The following is a 16,112-nucleotide window of genomic DNA, read 5'->3' on the forward strand; positions in this document are numbered from 1 at the left end:
TGTGATTTAATTTGTTGATGGGAAAAAATATATTCTTGTTTCCCTGTTGTTGAAGATATGGCCCCGTGGCAAGAAAAAGGTTGGTGTGTATTATCAGGCATAAGGCTGAATTTTTTTGCATGTGGATATCTAATTGTTCCAGCATCACTGTTGAAAAGATCACTCTTCCTCCATTGTTCCTTTGTCAGCGATCAGATGACTATATGCGTGTGGGTCTATTTCTGGACTTCTGTTCCATGGATCTATCCATTATTCAATCAGTGCCATGCTGTCTCAGGTACTGTGGCTTTAGAGTAAATACTGAAGTTAGGAAGTGTCAGCCCTTCAACTTCGGTTTTATTCTTCTTCAATATCAAATAGTTTCTTTTGGGTCTTTCGCCTGTCAATATAAACTTTAGAATCAGTTTGTTGATATTAATACAAAAACTTGGGATTTTGATTGTATTGATTCACTAGATCCAATTGGGAAGAACTGATTTCTTGACAATATTGAGCCTTCCTATTCGTGAAAATGGAATATCTTTCAATTATCTTTCAATTTTTCTGTTCATGTAATTGATCTGTTTATGTGAGGATTAATCTGTTGATGTGATGAATCACTATTGAATTGTGAATGTTCAACCAGCCTCGCATAGATGGCCTAAATCCAGTTGGTCATGGTATATAACATTTTATACATTTTTGGGTTCCATTTGCTAATATTTTCTTAGAGACTTTTGCATTTGTGCTCATGAGCGATACTGTTTTGGGGTTTTCTTGTCGTCAGTGTGTCTGGTTTTGGTATGAGGATAATTTTGACCTCACACTAGTAGAGTGAATCCAGAAGTAGTCCCTCTGCTTCTGTCCTTCGCAGGTGATTTATTCGTAAGTGTTTGATAGATTTCACCAGGGAACTCATCTGGTTCTGATGCCTTCTGTTTTCAGAAGGGATTGACTCAATTTTAATAGGTAAAGGCCTATTTTCAAATCGCCTGTTTCTTCCTGTGTGAGATTTTGCAGGTTGTACCTTTCCAGGCACCGGTCCTTTTTATCTGGGTTATGGAAATTGTAGATGTAGTTGTTTGTAGTAATCCTGTATTATCCCCTTGATATCCATGAATCTGTAGTGATGTCACGTGTTTCATTTGTGATATTAGAAATTTGTGTCTTTTTTTGTCTTTTTTTTTAAACTAGAGGCTTGTATCATTGACCGATACTTAAAAACAACAGTTTTTGGTTTCTTTTATTTTCTTTATTATTTCCTGTTTTCAACTTTATTGATTTCTGTCTAATTTTCATTATTTTCATCTGGTTACTTTGAATATAATCTGTTGCCCTTCAAGTCTCCTCATGTGGAAGCTGCTTTTCTGATACATACATTTAATGCTACAAAATTCCCTCTAAACACTGCTTTTGCTGCATTCCACAAAATTTGATAAATTTTCACGTAGTTCAAGGTATTTTTTAATTTCTTTTGAGAGTTATTCTTTGACCTCTGTGTTATTTAGAAGTGTGGTATATGCTCTCCAAATACTTGGAGATTTTCCAGCTAACTTTCTGTTTTCGATTTCTAGTTTGTTTCCTCTGTGGTCTGAGAGGCTCTGTTGTATGATTTCTTTTAAATGTGTTAAAGCACTCTTAGTGACCTGAATGTGGTCTATCTTGGTGAATGTTTCATGTGAGCTTGGAAAGAATGCATTCTGCTGTTGCTGAGATCTCCCGAAATTCATCAGTTAGCATTCAGGTTTTCCTGCCCGAATCCTGGTTTCTGTGGATGGAGGTTTCTGCTCCACTAAGTCATGCTTCTCTCTCTCTACCTACTTGTCTCTCTGGGGGTGCAGCAGTTTGCCCTGTGAACTCACTTCTCTGATGGATCAAGGAACAGTTGTGGATTTTTTTTCTCATTTTTTTTACTTGTTTGGACTAGTTAATGTCTTTTAAACTGCTTAAATGCTGGACTAGAAATCACCAAAAGCATTGTTTTAAATTTGACTATACGAGAGTTGTTTGAAATGTTTGCGGTATTTACATAATTGTCACTCATTAAAATTGCTTCATGAAGAGGCAGCTTAGAAACAATATCTAATTTAAACATAGAAGATTTAATTGGATTAGGAGCTCTGAGTTCCTTTTCCACAATTCTAAAATTGAAAAGCCTCTCAAAAACTTTTCTTTTAACTTAAATTTGTGGAAAACTCATGTTTTGCAAAGCCTGACCTAAATTGACATGAAACTACATATAGTCTTTATTTATGTATTTATTTGTTTTAGTGTAAATATTCATATGATTTTCTGGAGAAATATGAAAATATTTTTGTGTGCTCTGGGATATTTCAAACTCTATAGTTTATGCCTCACATGTCCTATCTAAATCCAAAGTATTCTAAGTCCCAAACATATCTAGGGCCAAAGGTTTCAAATAAAAGATTATAAACCTGTAATAATCTTTATTAATCTCAGAATTGGAGTTATTTTGTCAATAGATACTATGTTATTTTGCAATTAACTCGGCATGGAGTCAGACAGTATGGGTAGATCATTTAATGGATGGGGTTAAAAAAAGGTGGACAGATAATTTTATTTATAATTTTAAAGGATATGATTGTGTCTGGCATATTATTTGAGCATCAATAAACCTGAAATTTCAATGAGATAACTGACTTACTATCTTATTGTAATTCATTTATTAGTTATCAAAGTCTTCTTCTTGCCCTCTTATTCTACTGATTTCATATCCAAAAGAATATGTGAAGTTGATTTTGTTTTTAATTTTGTCCTGGAGACCTAAGAACAAGCATGATATAATGTCTATTGAGCCTTGTTTTCAGATTTTACAATTTTTTAAAAGTTCATGTGCTTTATATATAACAAGCATTGCTCAACCATTACCACTATACCTGCTTTAAAAAGTAAATTTCAAAGAAAAAGAGTCTCAGGTTTCTGTAAGCCTTTATTTAATTTATAGTCATAGTTTGGATTCTCTCTTTTTCACCCTACCATTCAAAACCAATATTACCTAAACAATAACCCATAAGCTTCTATTAAGCACTTGTTGTATCCCTAGCACAAAGTGTTTGCAGAGCACTTATTTAAATTAACAATTAACAAACCCAGAATATCTTGGGATGTTTACTATGTATCAATAACCGTGCAGTCAAAATTTCTCAAGAAATTCTATAAATTCTACAGAGAGTTTAATTTCTTGCCGCAGGGACAGAGGAGAACAGGAGGCCGTAAATAGATAAATGTTCCTCGTGGAAGAGCAAAGGAGCTGTTAGTAGAGACCTCCCTGACGGAGAACCACCACTGTAGCTCTTCCTCTTGATGCCCAAAGGCTCCCTCTTGGCCGGGATGCCGCCATTTTTCAATTCTTACTCTAACTTCACAACATCCTTTGTAGGTACTAGTAGCATTCATTTTGATGAATACCTATGGCGTCTCTAGAAAAGACAGAGAAGTCTAGTAGAGTAAGTATTAGTTTGGGAGCAAGAAAAAGAGTAAAACATCACTAGGAAGATAGATGAAGACGTGGGCGGTACTGGCCAGCTGCTCACCAGTCCAGTTTTCTTCCTGGGCACACAGCTGAACAGAATTTCCAAGTCTTCCTCGTCCCCGTGATCGAGGTCTGGGCGATGGAAAGTGAGTGGAGGTGGAATGTACCAGGTCCAGGTGGGCCCAAGCCATTTCCCATGGATGGCCCTCCCCTGTTTCTCTACTGGCTGGGCGTAGAGGACTCTCGGGCCCTAGGTTTCCACAGGTGGAAGGAGCCTCGGTCCCTGGATGGCCTCGTGAACTCCCCTGCCAGTCAGGGAAATAATTTGAACTTCCATCTGAAGGAGAATTGAATTGTGTCTAGTCACTGAATTTTGGAGGATTTTGTCAGTTACAGCAGGTAGCGTTATACTGATTAAGGGTAGATTAAGTATGTCTCATAGTGTCCAAATAATCTCAAGCCAGAGGTGGTGTGATTTAAATCTTGTATTCTGTAACATAGAGATGTGGGTGGGTGGGCACTGAAACAAGCCTGCAGGAGCTCAAATCACAACTCCACCATTTTTTTACTCTGCCTTTCTCACTAGTCAAATAAGCATACTAGTATTTCCTCATGGGGTCCTTGTGAGAATACATTTGTATAAAGTATTCAGTACAGAACGGGAACGTAATATGCACAATATAAGTCTTAGTTATCATTGTTATTATTACTATTGAAGTTACTATTATTTATGACGACTTATTTTTTGTAAAAATAAGACAAATGAAACATTTAATCTGCAAGTTAAAAGCATTGTAATAATAGGTAGCAGGTGTGGCAATTCTACTTGTCAAACAGTTGTTTTTTAGTTTCTGAAGGCTAGGCTGATGAAATTATTACTCAACATTGCTAAAATATTTATACAACCCCAGTCCCTTGAGAACAAAAATGGTAATAATGCCTCAAAACCACTATAATATTACAGTCGTTTGTGTTGCTGGTGATGGAATCAATGGTTCACTTCGAAGGCTCACTTTAAATTCCAATTTAACTTTAAAAAGAAAAAGAAGTTCTTCTAAAAACATATGAGATAATATTATAGCAAAATAAGGGTTTTGGGGGAAATACACTAATGATTCCCGTAACATTTTTTTGTCTTTTTAAAAATACTTGAAGAAAATCTAATTGATATTCACAATAGACGCTCTGAGATCTGATGCCTGCATTTCCCTTGTATTACTTTAGTTGTAGAACTAAACTGAAATGTTAGAAGATGAATTTTGCCATCTGGGAATTTCTCCTTCAGAGTGATGGCTTAATGTCTTTAGTAGTTGTTTTTGAAACGTTGGAAGGACAGTTAAATCAGGGATGCACATTTGAACTCATGCATCGCAGGACTCCTGTTATCCCTGTGTTCTAACCTTGTGATACAAGATAAACCCGTGTCGCTGACAACATCTGTCTCTAGACGCTGAAAGAACATATACTTCGTTGGGTTCTTCTCTCAAAAGTGGTGTAATCATAGGAGCTTGGAATTGAAAGAAACTTTAAATGTCATTCCTAACACACATTTCTGTCCTCATTTGTATCATAAAAATAAAAGCCTTGACAAATCGGCTGAAATGTATAACTCTCCCAGGAGCAATTCTTTCCCATCGAAGTATACAGCAACTTCACATAAAACGCATTGCTTTTGACTTATGGCTTCTGTTTCTAAGTGGAATCTGTTGAATGATGGGCATCTTTTTTTTTCCTCGGGAAGAAAAACTGCTGTAACCATTTAGTACATGAGGCATGTGTGCCAGGAGACTGCCCTGAATCAGTTGTTCTAAACCCATTTTAGAATACGGCTTAGACTCTCTCCTCGCCCCCTGCTCCATCAGCGTTTATGTAGCCTGTCCAAAGTGTCTCTTTTTTTTTTTTGCCTTGAATTGTGTACTAAGATTTTTTGTTATCTGTTTACAGTGTTGAATCTCTCTGTATGATTTCACTGCATCCTCAAAAACTGCTTCTCATAAATGCCTGCCTATCACTCAGAAAGGTCTTTGGTCCTTTTTGAATCTAATTGTTTTCTTGTTGAGTTTTCACTGTTCTTTGTATATTTTGGATTACGGTCCTTTATCAGACGTGTCTTTAGCAGTTCTCTTCTCCCAGTCTGTGGCTTATCTTCTTTCCGTTTTGAAGACCAGCTAGTTTTGTAGAAGACGAGAAACTAGCCTTGAGCGGCAACTCTGCGGAGAGCGTGCCCTGGGTGGTGTGAGGGGAGGCAACTCTGCGGAGAGCGTGCCCTGGGTGGTGTGAGGGGAGGCAACTCTGCGGAGAGCATGCCCTGGGTGGTGTGAGGGGAGGCAACTCTGCGGAGAGCGTGCCCTGGGTGGTGTGAGGGGAGGCAACTCTGCGGAGAGCCTGCCCTGGGTGGTGTGAGGGGAGGCAACTCTGCGGAGAGCGTGCCCTGGGTGGTGTGAGGGGAGGCAACTCTGCGGAGAGCGTGCCCTGGGTGGTGTGAGGGGAGGCAACTCTGCGGAGAGCCTGCCCTGGGTGGTGTGAGGGGAGGCAACTCTGCGGAGAGCGTGCCCTGGGTGGTGTGAGGGGAGGCAACTCTGCGGAGAGCGTGCCCTGGGTGGTGTGAGGGGAGGCAACTCTGCGGAGAGCGTGCCCTGGGTGGTGTGAGGGGAGGCAACTCTGCGGAGAGCCTGCCCTGGGTGGTGTGAGGGGAGGCAACTCTGCGGAGAGCGTGCCCTGGGTGGTGTGAGGGGAGGCAACTCTGCGGAGAGCGTGCCCTGGGTGGTGTGAGGGGAGGCAACTCTGCGGAGAGCGTGCCCTGGGTGGTGTGAGGGGAGGCAACTCTGCGGAGAGCGTGCCCTGGGTGGTGTGAGGGGAGGCGGGGAAGGGTCTGCTTTGCTGCCTATCAGTGTAGCTTGAAGGAAAGTGCACGTTCACATGAGAAGAAGTGGAGAGCGCAATGGAGGTGTTGAATTCTGTGTCAAATGCCATAGTCCAGTCATTATGAGCTCACAGTGTAGCAAAGGATTGGAGATGGACTGAGGCACAGGTGGGGATCTTTGTAGAAAGGGAACTTAATCTGACTGGCCCAGAGAGAGGCAGGAAATGAAACTCCACTTGAGAAACAGAATTCAGAGTTTTTATCATTTTAGTTTCCATTGTAGAGGATCATTTAGTTCATATGGATTATGCTTGAGATTTAGAGCCTGAATATTCTCAAATACGTTAAGGATGGGCTTTGTTTACCTGAAGAGACATCTTTGTTTACCTGTACATCCTTTTTGGTTCCAGCTGATTCTGTTTGTAGCAGATGCTGGTTTGTGTGTCTCATTGGGTGCGTAGAAAGAATAAATTAGCTTGGCATATTTGAATGCAGATAAGTATATTATAACATTTTCTAAATATTGCACACTGCCATTTAAAAACATATTCTATGTGGTTTATTTTTTCAAACCTATGGAATATTTGCCTTGTTAGGTAATTCCACTTCTTAATGTTTTGAACTATAAAAATATTCTGGTTTTTAAATTTTAACTTCATTTTGAGGTCAGTTGTCTATTCTAGTTTTACAATTTCTCCTCTCGTTATACAGCTAAATTTGTGTGATCCTTAAAGCATGCTACACACATGTTAACATTTCACAGGGGCATTTTTTGAATACCGTTGATTTAAAATTTTCCATTGTCAAGGTCTTTCAGAAGGATTTGACTTTATGGATAGATTTGAGGAAAGCTGCTGCTGTTCACAGATATTGTTATGTGTGTATCGGGAGCCACCTATGTATCTAAATTAGTATGTGTGAAATCTGCCTCATTACTCTGGCCTTATAATGATTGATTTCTGTGCCACTCCAGACTCAATTACATGCGACTAAACTCAGATTTAATCAACATAAAGGGGGGTGCAGGGAGGATGTATTTTATCATACATCTGAGGAGTGTGTAGGTTAATTTCAAGCACAGTGGAATCTAGATGTTCATGGGAGGTTCTGCTTAGCAATGCTGGACTCAGCTTGGTTTCAGTTCCAGGCGAGTTTGGTGTGTTTTTTCACCTGGAGGAGAAGGTGAGGCACAGGCAGAAGGCGGAGAAGGTTGGTGCCCCTGGGATCGCCACTTCACGTGGTGGAAAGAAGAGCTGTTTCCCAAAGGAAAAGACTCTGGGCTCACAGAGAAGCAGGAGCCACACAGCAGGACCCAGGGTTGGTCTCGGGTACAGGGATCAGCTGGGAACATTGTCTTGGTTGGCCTTCGTCATCTCTTACGCGTCAGGAAACACTAAGCATGAGACATCATTGGAGGGACCCTGGTTCCTTGTTTTCTAAACCAAAATCAGACGCCATCCTGAGACTCAGACAATTTGTAAACGGATTGGAAAGCATGCTGTCAGACAAAGCACAAGCCTAGTCTCAGCGATACGTTGTCTGGTCCTTGTTGGGCAAGCCAGTTGAGCATGCCCGCCCCTGAGTGCCCTTGTCCGTTTGAAGAATCCTAATGCAGTGAGGCCGGCTCAGCTCTGAGGTCATTTCCATCGCGAAGAACGTGTGCTTCAATGATTCTCTTGCAAAATTGATTACAGGTTGGTTTTTCTTTTCTTTGGAACAGGGACATTGAGTGGAAACAGCAATTGCTCTCAAAAAGCTAAATCCAATAAAACTCTGTGCCACGATGGGAAGATCCCATGGGCCTCTTGAGCACTTGAAATGTGACTGGTGTGACTGAGGAAATGCATTTTCAATGAAATTTTAATTAATTTTCATTTAAATTAGAATAGCCACAGCTCTCGAAATTATCAACTCATTTCAGCAAGACCTTCTTTGAGAAACAGCACAAATTCAGAAATAAAACACCGTGTCTAAGTTTGGGCAGTGTGTGTAAACCGGCCATCTCCTCCTCTCCTCTCTCTCCAGTCCCCTGCACACAGCTACTCCAGCTACGACTCCAGCAAACACGAGGGCGGAGAGCGAGGGGCCGAGGACCTGTCCCTGCACAGGGGGGACGAGGATGATGAGGACCACGAGGACCACGACGACGCCGAGAAGGTGGCCGAGACGGACGGCGTGGAGGCCGAGCGGCTGAAGGCTTTCAACGTGAGTCCCCCACCTCCCCGGCGGCTCACTGCTCACCCTGCACTCCCCTGTCGCCTGCTGGTAAATGTGGAGACTTCAGAGACGTGTTTGTTTAATTTGCAGAGGCGTTTATTAAAAGCACAGGAAATACTCTTTGCCAACCAGACACCAGAGTGGCTGTGTTTTGCTTAGGATGTTAAGGCCCGTGTGGCCGGACACGGGCGTGTTGTGTGAGTATCATGTGGACCCGGTGGGTGAAGAGGCCACAGCCCGCCACCAGCTCGCTCTTCTGCTGCCCAGCTTGTTAATGATGCATGACAAAGAGTCCGTGGTCTGTGTGCAGAGTAGCAAAGTGGCGGCCGTACTGCATTTCTCTCTAACAGAGAATTTGATGGGGTGCTTCGTTGTCGCAGTCTACTGTTGCCTCCTGTTTTTTTTTCTACACGATAGTCTATACTTTTCTGTCTGTCTGTGTCTGTCTGCCTTTCTCTCTCTCTCTCTCTCTTTTTTCCTCTCTCTCTTTTTTTATCCAACCATTGAGAAAGTCTTTAAAGGGTGTTTGCTTAAAATCTCTGGCTTTCCATTGCAAAGTTCTCCAGTGAATACACCAAAAAAACAAGAGTATTTTTCCTATCCGTGATCAAGACAGGAAGCGAGGAACAGCCGAGAGCAGCCCTCCAAACCCTTCTCCTCTGTCTCCCTCTTGCCAACAGATGTTTGTCAGGCTGTTTGTAGATGAAAACTTGGACCGAATGGTCCCAATCTCTAAGCAGCCCAAAGAAAAGATCCAGGCTATCATTGACTCATGCAGGCGACAATTCCCTGAGTACCAAGAGCGTGCCAGAAAGCGCATCCGTACTTACCTCAAGTCCTGCAGGCGGATGAAAAGAAGTGGTTTTGAGATGGTGAGTTTTGACTGAAAACACAGCCCTAGATTCCATCCAAATCCCACATGTAAACCATGACACTATTTATTTTTTCATCCTAGTGTCTTTTTTTGTTGTTTCCATGATGTCAGGTCACAGGGGTTCTGTTTGCTCGTTTGTTTCCCCCCTTCTCCTTTTCATCTTCCTGAAGTATATTTATCCCTTGTTTATGCAACCAGGAACACCTCGTGAGCCCAGCGCTCTCAGGCCCACGTGGTATCGTGCCATAGAAAATGAGGGTGCTGTGAGTCAGATCCCATGAGAACCAGCATCTCATTCATGTTTGTTTGCTTTCTGTTACTGCTGAAGTGGAGATGAGGATGAGCAAGCCTTGAGGCTTTCGATGGCCTGGGAGAAGGGCTTTCGGTGGAACGGGAGGAAATGGGTGGGTCCATCTAAGGAGCAGCGTTCTCGTGCCAACGCTTAACAGATAGCAAGCCTTGAAAGTAACCATCGGGGGTGGAGACCCTCGTGTGAAAAACAAGGCTTTGTTGGGCTCAGCGCATCTGTGTGCTTGTGGGTGAAAGCATGAGCTTTGATATTCAGCTGGGCTGTATACATGGGTGAGCTTATGCGGAGGTTAGATTACTTACGGGTGGAAATCAGATACTGTTTTTTTTAACCTGGTTATAATTCACCTTGCTCTCTAAATGTACGCCTGTAGATAGTGCATGCATCTACAGTGTACTTTTAATTTTTTCAAGGTAGGTGAGCAGAAATGTATTGGGAATTTTCTGAAATCTTTTTCCCTTCTCGGCTCCTTAAAAGCCAAGACCTTGAGTGTTTGTGATCCGCGCCTCTCATTCTTCGGGGCGAGGGGCCAGGAGCTAGTGTGTATAGGAGAGGTTTCAGAGGATGTCGTATATGAGAAATACTTTTTCAGACGTAAATGAAATGACACAATAACAAATCCACCATCTGCTGTCAAATTTTCTGCATTGGCTTGTGAAAATATCATTGATATTTTTTTTAAAAAGGGACTGTTCTTATGGAGAAGCAGGGTCTGCCTGGACGGGAAAGAGCATGGGTTTGGACCCAGGGAGCCTGGCTCGGAGTTCCAGATGCATACTTTGTAGCTGGGTGGCTCCGGCAAGCCACCTCAACTGCCTGGGTCAGACACCTCTCTGCACTGACACTAATTCCTAAGTTATAAAGCTATGAGAATTCTACAAACCGTCATACGTAAAGCTCTGGGAGCCACTTCTGACCCACAGTCATCACTAAATAAAATCTTAACTCTGAAAATATTATCAAATATTTTTTAATTCATCATCTGAAAAAAGCTCTCATTATACAAGCACAGAATCCACCATGTAAGTAGTTGTTTACTTCTCAGAATAACTGCATTAAAATCAGAGGTGTGGTGCATCAGCCATTTTAAAGTAAGAATGGCATAGCTGTGTCTGATCAAACTAAGTTATTACAAGCAGAGGTGATGTGGTATAAAAGAGGAGAGACACTTGGGGGGAAAAAAACTATTTTCCCCATTATTGAATTATTAAAAAGTTATTATCATTTACCCAGTCGGAGAGAGAAAACAGACAAAAAGGATATCTACGCGGGTGTAAAAGCCCAGAATCCTGGCATTGACATAGAATCCGGCTCAGGAGCACTACGCAGCTGATGTGAAATTCCAGTTAAAACTATGTCTCACTCAGAGCACGAAGGATATGACATAGCTTCCTTTTTCAGTTACAATAGAGATAATATCAATATTTTTTATTTTAACAGCATCTGGCATTATTCTTCCTAATCATTTAATATTTAGAGACTATTTTCTTTGGTGAAATTTATTATTTTTCATAGTATAAATGTTTCATTAATCATTATTTCAGAGAAGAAATAATTTTCATGTAGAATTCTCAATTTCTCTAAGGCATATTTGAGATATTCGTGGGTTTTTCATTAATTGTATTTTTTACTTCCATGGACATCTGTTGTCAACCTCACACTATGCATAGAGGACAAGAAGTTGACTGCTTCAAAGTCAAGGGATTTTATAAAGGAATCTTATGCTGTACAGAAATGCTACTAAATTTGAATGTAATCATTTCATTCACTCTTTATTTAATCTTACTAATAAAAGCCTGGGTGGTCCTCATGCTGTCACAAGATGGCTGCACGCACAGCAGAGGCGAGTCCTGGCGGCTGCTCCATGCAACTTCTGCCGGGGTTCCCACAGCCCTGCGTCCGCCACAGAGGCTGGACCCCTGGCTCTGGCCTACCTCTTTGGAGCAATCCATCGAGGAGCCCCAGATGGGTGGGCGGGGCCTACCTCTTTGGGGCTATCGATCGCAGGGCTCCCACACTGTGAGAGGGCTCAGGCCAGGCTGGGGGACCTCCTCCCCCGGGTGCACGAATTTCGTGCACTGGGCCTCTAGTAGATATATAATGCACATAACATTATACAACATAATAAGGAGAAGTCGAAGAGATGTCTGATCAGTTAATTAGGAAAATATAACATGTTCCTTGATTAGTATGATTCATTGGGGTGACAAGTTGTGGGAAGTGAAATGCTTAAGTAATAATACAAGGCCTAATGTAATTAAATGTTAAATGAACAACACGGATGCAAATTGATATTGTACTTTAGCCCATTTTTTATGCATTACTCAGCAGTGTCCTCCTGGCAATAACAAATTAGACCTGCCATCTAGTTGACACTTGGAAGTTTGATTTGTTTTATGTGTCACTTCATTGACATGGAGTGTGGGGAGGATTCTGTGTCACTGTGAATAGTCATCATCTATAACAGGTGGGAAAAGGCATGAGTAGAGCAGAGAGGAATCACAGCTAAGTATTGTACACGAATACTTTTCCCATCATAATTATTAAATTTGATATAATATCAACAGGTATCTTTTTAAATTGAAAGAACTCTAAACAAAAATTATCTATTGTGTTTAGTGTAGGTAGACATGAATAAAATGTATCATTTTCAGTATGTGATTGTTTTCACATGCAAATTATTCTACAATACTTAACAGGCCAACAAGGCAACCTGAAGTTTTTAACATTCTTTTGTAATGGAATGGTTAAGTGTAGGGCATTCTACAATGTTTCATTAATCATTATTTCAGAAAAGAAATAATTTTCATGTAGAACTCTCAATTTCTCTAAGGCATATTTGAGATATTCGTGGGGCATTCAGTAAACTTAGCTCTTCAGTTATTTGGGATGTCTAAACCAGGAGACTCCTTAAGTAGTGTGAAATATTGAATTATATGTTTCCTGCTGACTTTGATTAAGAAATTCAAAGAAGTATTCCCATAGAATACTTTAACACAGCATATTTTAGTACTTTACTTGAGAATCTTGGCATTCATTTTGACTAATTTTCTGCTGTCATTAATACAAAATCTATTCGTGTTTAATTATTCGGTACTATCCCTCAAGAATTTACATTTCAACACAAATACTTTCAATTAACTGCCTATAATAATTCAAGTTCATATTTATGCTTTTTTATTTAACTGGAATTATCAAGACCTTCCCAGATCTTGATTGCTAAAGCAGCCAAAATTTCTGTCATCACAATAAGTATTTTCTATAATGCATGAAGTATAATAACTGCGTTATGACACTTTTTTACACATTCTTCACATTTTTACCAATTCATTGCTAACAAACATCTCAAACCATAAAATCCTCAGTGTTGAATATCAAAGAGTATGTTTTGTGAAAAATCTAATAAGCTTGATCCAAAGTCCTGTCTTAGTTTTCATTATATTTTAAAGACCCCCGGAGTTAAATAGCCCTTAACTTAATCCTTAGACAGAAATATCAAATTGTTATTGAGTCTATTGTGTGGCTTTGGCAAACATATTCCACTGCTTTTTGTTAAGAATATTTGTTGATTGTTCCAGAAAAGAAATGCATTTCTTCAGGGCGTCCAGAGCCTGAATTCAAGAGTACCTGTCAGATAAGATCATAGAGACAAGGCTTTATAAAAAGGTGTGGTTGGCCCATACCTGAGTGTCAACTGTGTTACATGGTACAATTCCCATGCTGCACAGGTTTAATGCACGTTTATAAAACTGAAGTGAAAATATTTAGGTGAGATGATCAAAGACTCTTAGTCCTTCATTCCTCCTGTACCTCAAATTTTGCCACTGTACCAAGTTCTATCAACTATCCTAGATATCTGAATTCACAAATCTCAGCCTCTTGAAAAATGACCTATTTACTTTCATTTTAATATTATGCAAGTGACTGTGTGTTTGAAGGAATAAGTCTCATGCAATTACTTGGTAAAATTTTGCCAAGGACATTGTCCACTAAGTTACTCAGTGTCCACTACAAATGATTTTATTTCAGAAACTTCTAGAAGGAAAAGCAAGAAAAAAATGGTTTCTCCTGCAGAAATAGTGCTTTTATGTTTTCTCATCCCTAGGACTCGGTGTAACCTTGTATGTTCACTTATGTGCCTTGCCTCCAAGAAGTTCAGAGTCAAAGTCTTTCTAAGGTCCCCATTTCCCTTTTGCTGAATTTATTTTAGTGTGCATGTTACTATTTTAGGGGAAAAGCGAGATGTGAATTCTAAAAACAAATATGTAAATAATCTAATTATGGCAACACCATACTTTCATGCTATCTTCTAAATTCTTGCCCTTAGTATTTCTTTTTAATTGCATCCTATAATACTCATTTCAGTAATTTTGATATCTGATCTCTTGATCTTACAGTTCTTTCATCAGAAAATAAATATTTAATGCTTAGGAATAGTACATTTTTAAGAGGATTTGACTAATTACATCATTTGCTTCTATTCGTCTAATGCAGCCCCAAAGTAGAAGGATCAGAATTTGCTTTGAATTCACAGCTTCCCTGATATTAGAAGCATTGCAAAAGCTACAGTGACATTTGCTATTCCTTCTTTAGCAAATAGAGATATTATAAAAAATTAATTAGAGTGCCTCTTTAAACTAAATTTTTGATCAGAAATAGACCCACTCCTTCATACAAGAGTTTGATTAAAAACTTTGTAAACCTGTATAGCCAGTATTATTTAGAATGTTGCTCCATCAACCACCCCAGCTCTTCCCCATTTTTAGTTTTCCTTCTTCACTGAGAGGAAAATTTCTTCTGTGAAATGAAAAAGTTTCCATATTCCAAGGAAATAGTTAATCTCATAACTTCTCTTTCACAGTCTGAGTCCATCTTTCTTTGCTAGATCTTCTGAAGGATTATTTTACACTCACAGATCAGACCCATCACCGCCAACTCTCTTGATCATCCCTCACATTAAAATTCTGGTTCTCACCATATTGAATTAGTTCCTAGGATGATCACGTGACTACATTTGCACCGAACCCAAAGGTTGGATCCTCAACTCAAACAGCCCCATTTTCTTGAGACTCTTATTTCTATCCCTCCTTTTCTTAAATTTTTTTTAAATTTTTTATTTTGGGCACTTTCTAAGATTCTGGGCTTGGCAATGTGCAGCATATGACCCTACCCATAGCTGCAGAAGTCTGCACTGTATGCTGTACTCCACTCTCAAAGTAGAATTCCGGTCATCGACAAAGCTTTGGTATTTCATTCCAAATGTCAGCCAGACATTTGACAAATGTACTGATGTATCTTCACTGAACTCTTTATATTCTCCGCCGCCCACCGTCTTCACTGATATTCCACCTTATCTACTCTGTCACTGGTAAATCCCTCTTGACTTGCCTATTTCTGGTACGAACTCCACCGTTGCCATTTAACCAGTGTTCATAAACTTGGGATGAGATTTGACTGTTGATTACACTTATGGCTTGCATCCTACCACTCACTGAATTCTGTTTATTCTTCCTTTGCTGAGTTTCAAATCAGGCCCATAATTTTGAACTTTATCTGCTATCACTTTAGTTCTAATCCTTCCTAACTCATACCTATATTCTTGTATAGTTCTTTTTTAAAAAAATTTTCATTGATTTCTAAAGAGAGAGGAAGGGAGATGGAGGGGTCGGGGGGAGAGAGAAATATATATATGCGAGAGCAGAACATCGACTTGCTGTCTCCTACACACCCCATACTGGGGATTGAGCCCATCACCTGGGCATGTGCCCTGACCAGGAATCAAACTGTAAACCTTCTGGTACATGGGATGACACCCAACCAACTGAGCCACACTGGCCAGGGCTCTTGCTTAATTCTTTAAACTCAATTCTATCTCATACTTCCTCCCTACCGTCTATTCCTAGGCAGGCACAAATCTAGGATTTATGCCTGGAAATTATAAAATTTGGGGCCTTTTTTTTTTTTTAAAGAAAAGGAATACACCATTATAAGCAAAAATGATGTACATTTATTTACAGTTAGGAAAGGTACCATATACACAGAAAAGGATTTAAAAACAGGGAAGTTTTGAAGATTCAAACCCTTTTCTTCTGACATCTTAGAAAATGTGCAGACACACTTACATATAATACTTCCTGGGTTTACGTGGCTCCCAGCAGAGCGCTTACACATGCGGGAGGTACAGGCCTCTCGACGGAGCGAGGGGGACCGGTGCCTGCGCTGCATTGCTTGTATGAAAAGTCTCCTTGGCTCCTGGAACAGTCTTTCCCAATTCTGGCTGTGATGGTGTCCAGCGTTGCCATTTTACAACAAAGTCTACGTTGTTTATCTAAGTTGTTTATATGTTAAGAGCATAGTCTTTTGAAATCGACAGGCC

The 16,112-nt window shown here is 40.2% G+C and overlaps 1 protein-coding gene across 4 annotated transcripts in view; it reads left to right on the forward strand.

Annotated features, from left to right (window-relative positions):
• The window catches only part of NOL4 (nucleolar protein 4), a 216,999-nt gene that overhangs the window by 145,237 nt on the left and 55,650 nt on the right, over window positions 1-16,112 (forward strand). For 2 of the 4 annotated variants that reach the window (XM_059707375.1, XM_059707377.1), the window contains 2 exons: window positions 8,361-8,540; window positions 9,233-9,424. In XM_059707375.1, the coding sequence (XP_059563358.1) occupies window positions 8,361-8,540; window positions 9,233-9,424 (372 nt within the window). The remainder of the gene's footprint in view (window positions 1-8,360; window positions 8,541-9,232; window positions 9,425-16,112) is intronic. The other 2 variants (XM_059707378.1, XM_059707376.1) reach the window with 1 other exon arrangement.

The sequence above is a fragment of the Myotis daubentonii genome, chromosome 8 (genome assembly GCF_963259705.1).
Source record: "Myotis daubentonii chromosome 8, mMyoDau2.1, whole genome shotgun sequence".
NCBI classification, from domain to species: domain Eukaryota; kingdom Metazoa; phylum Chordata; class Mammalia; order Chiroptera; family Vespertilionidae; genus Myotis; species Myotis daubentonii.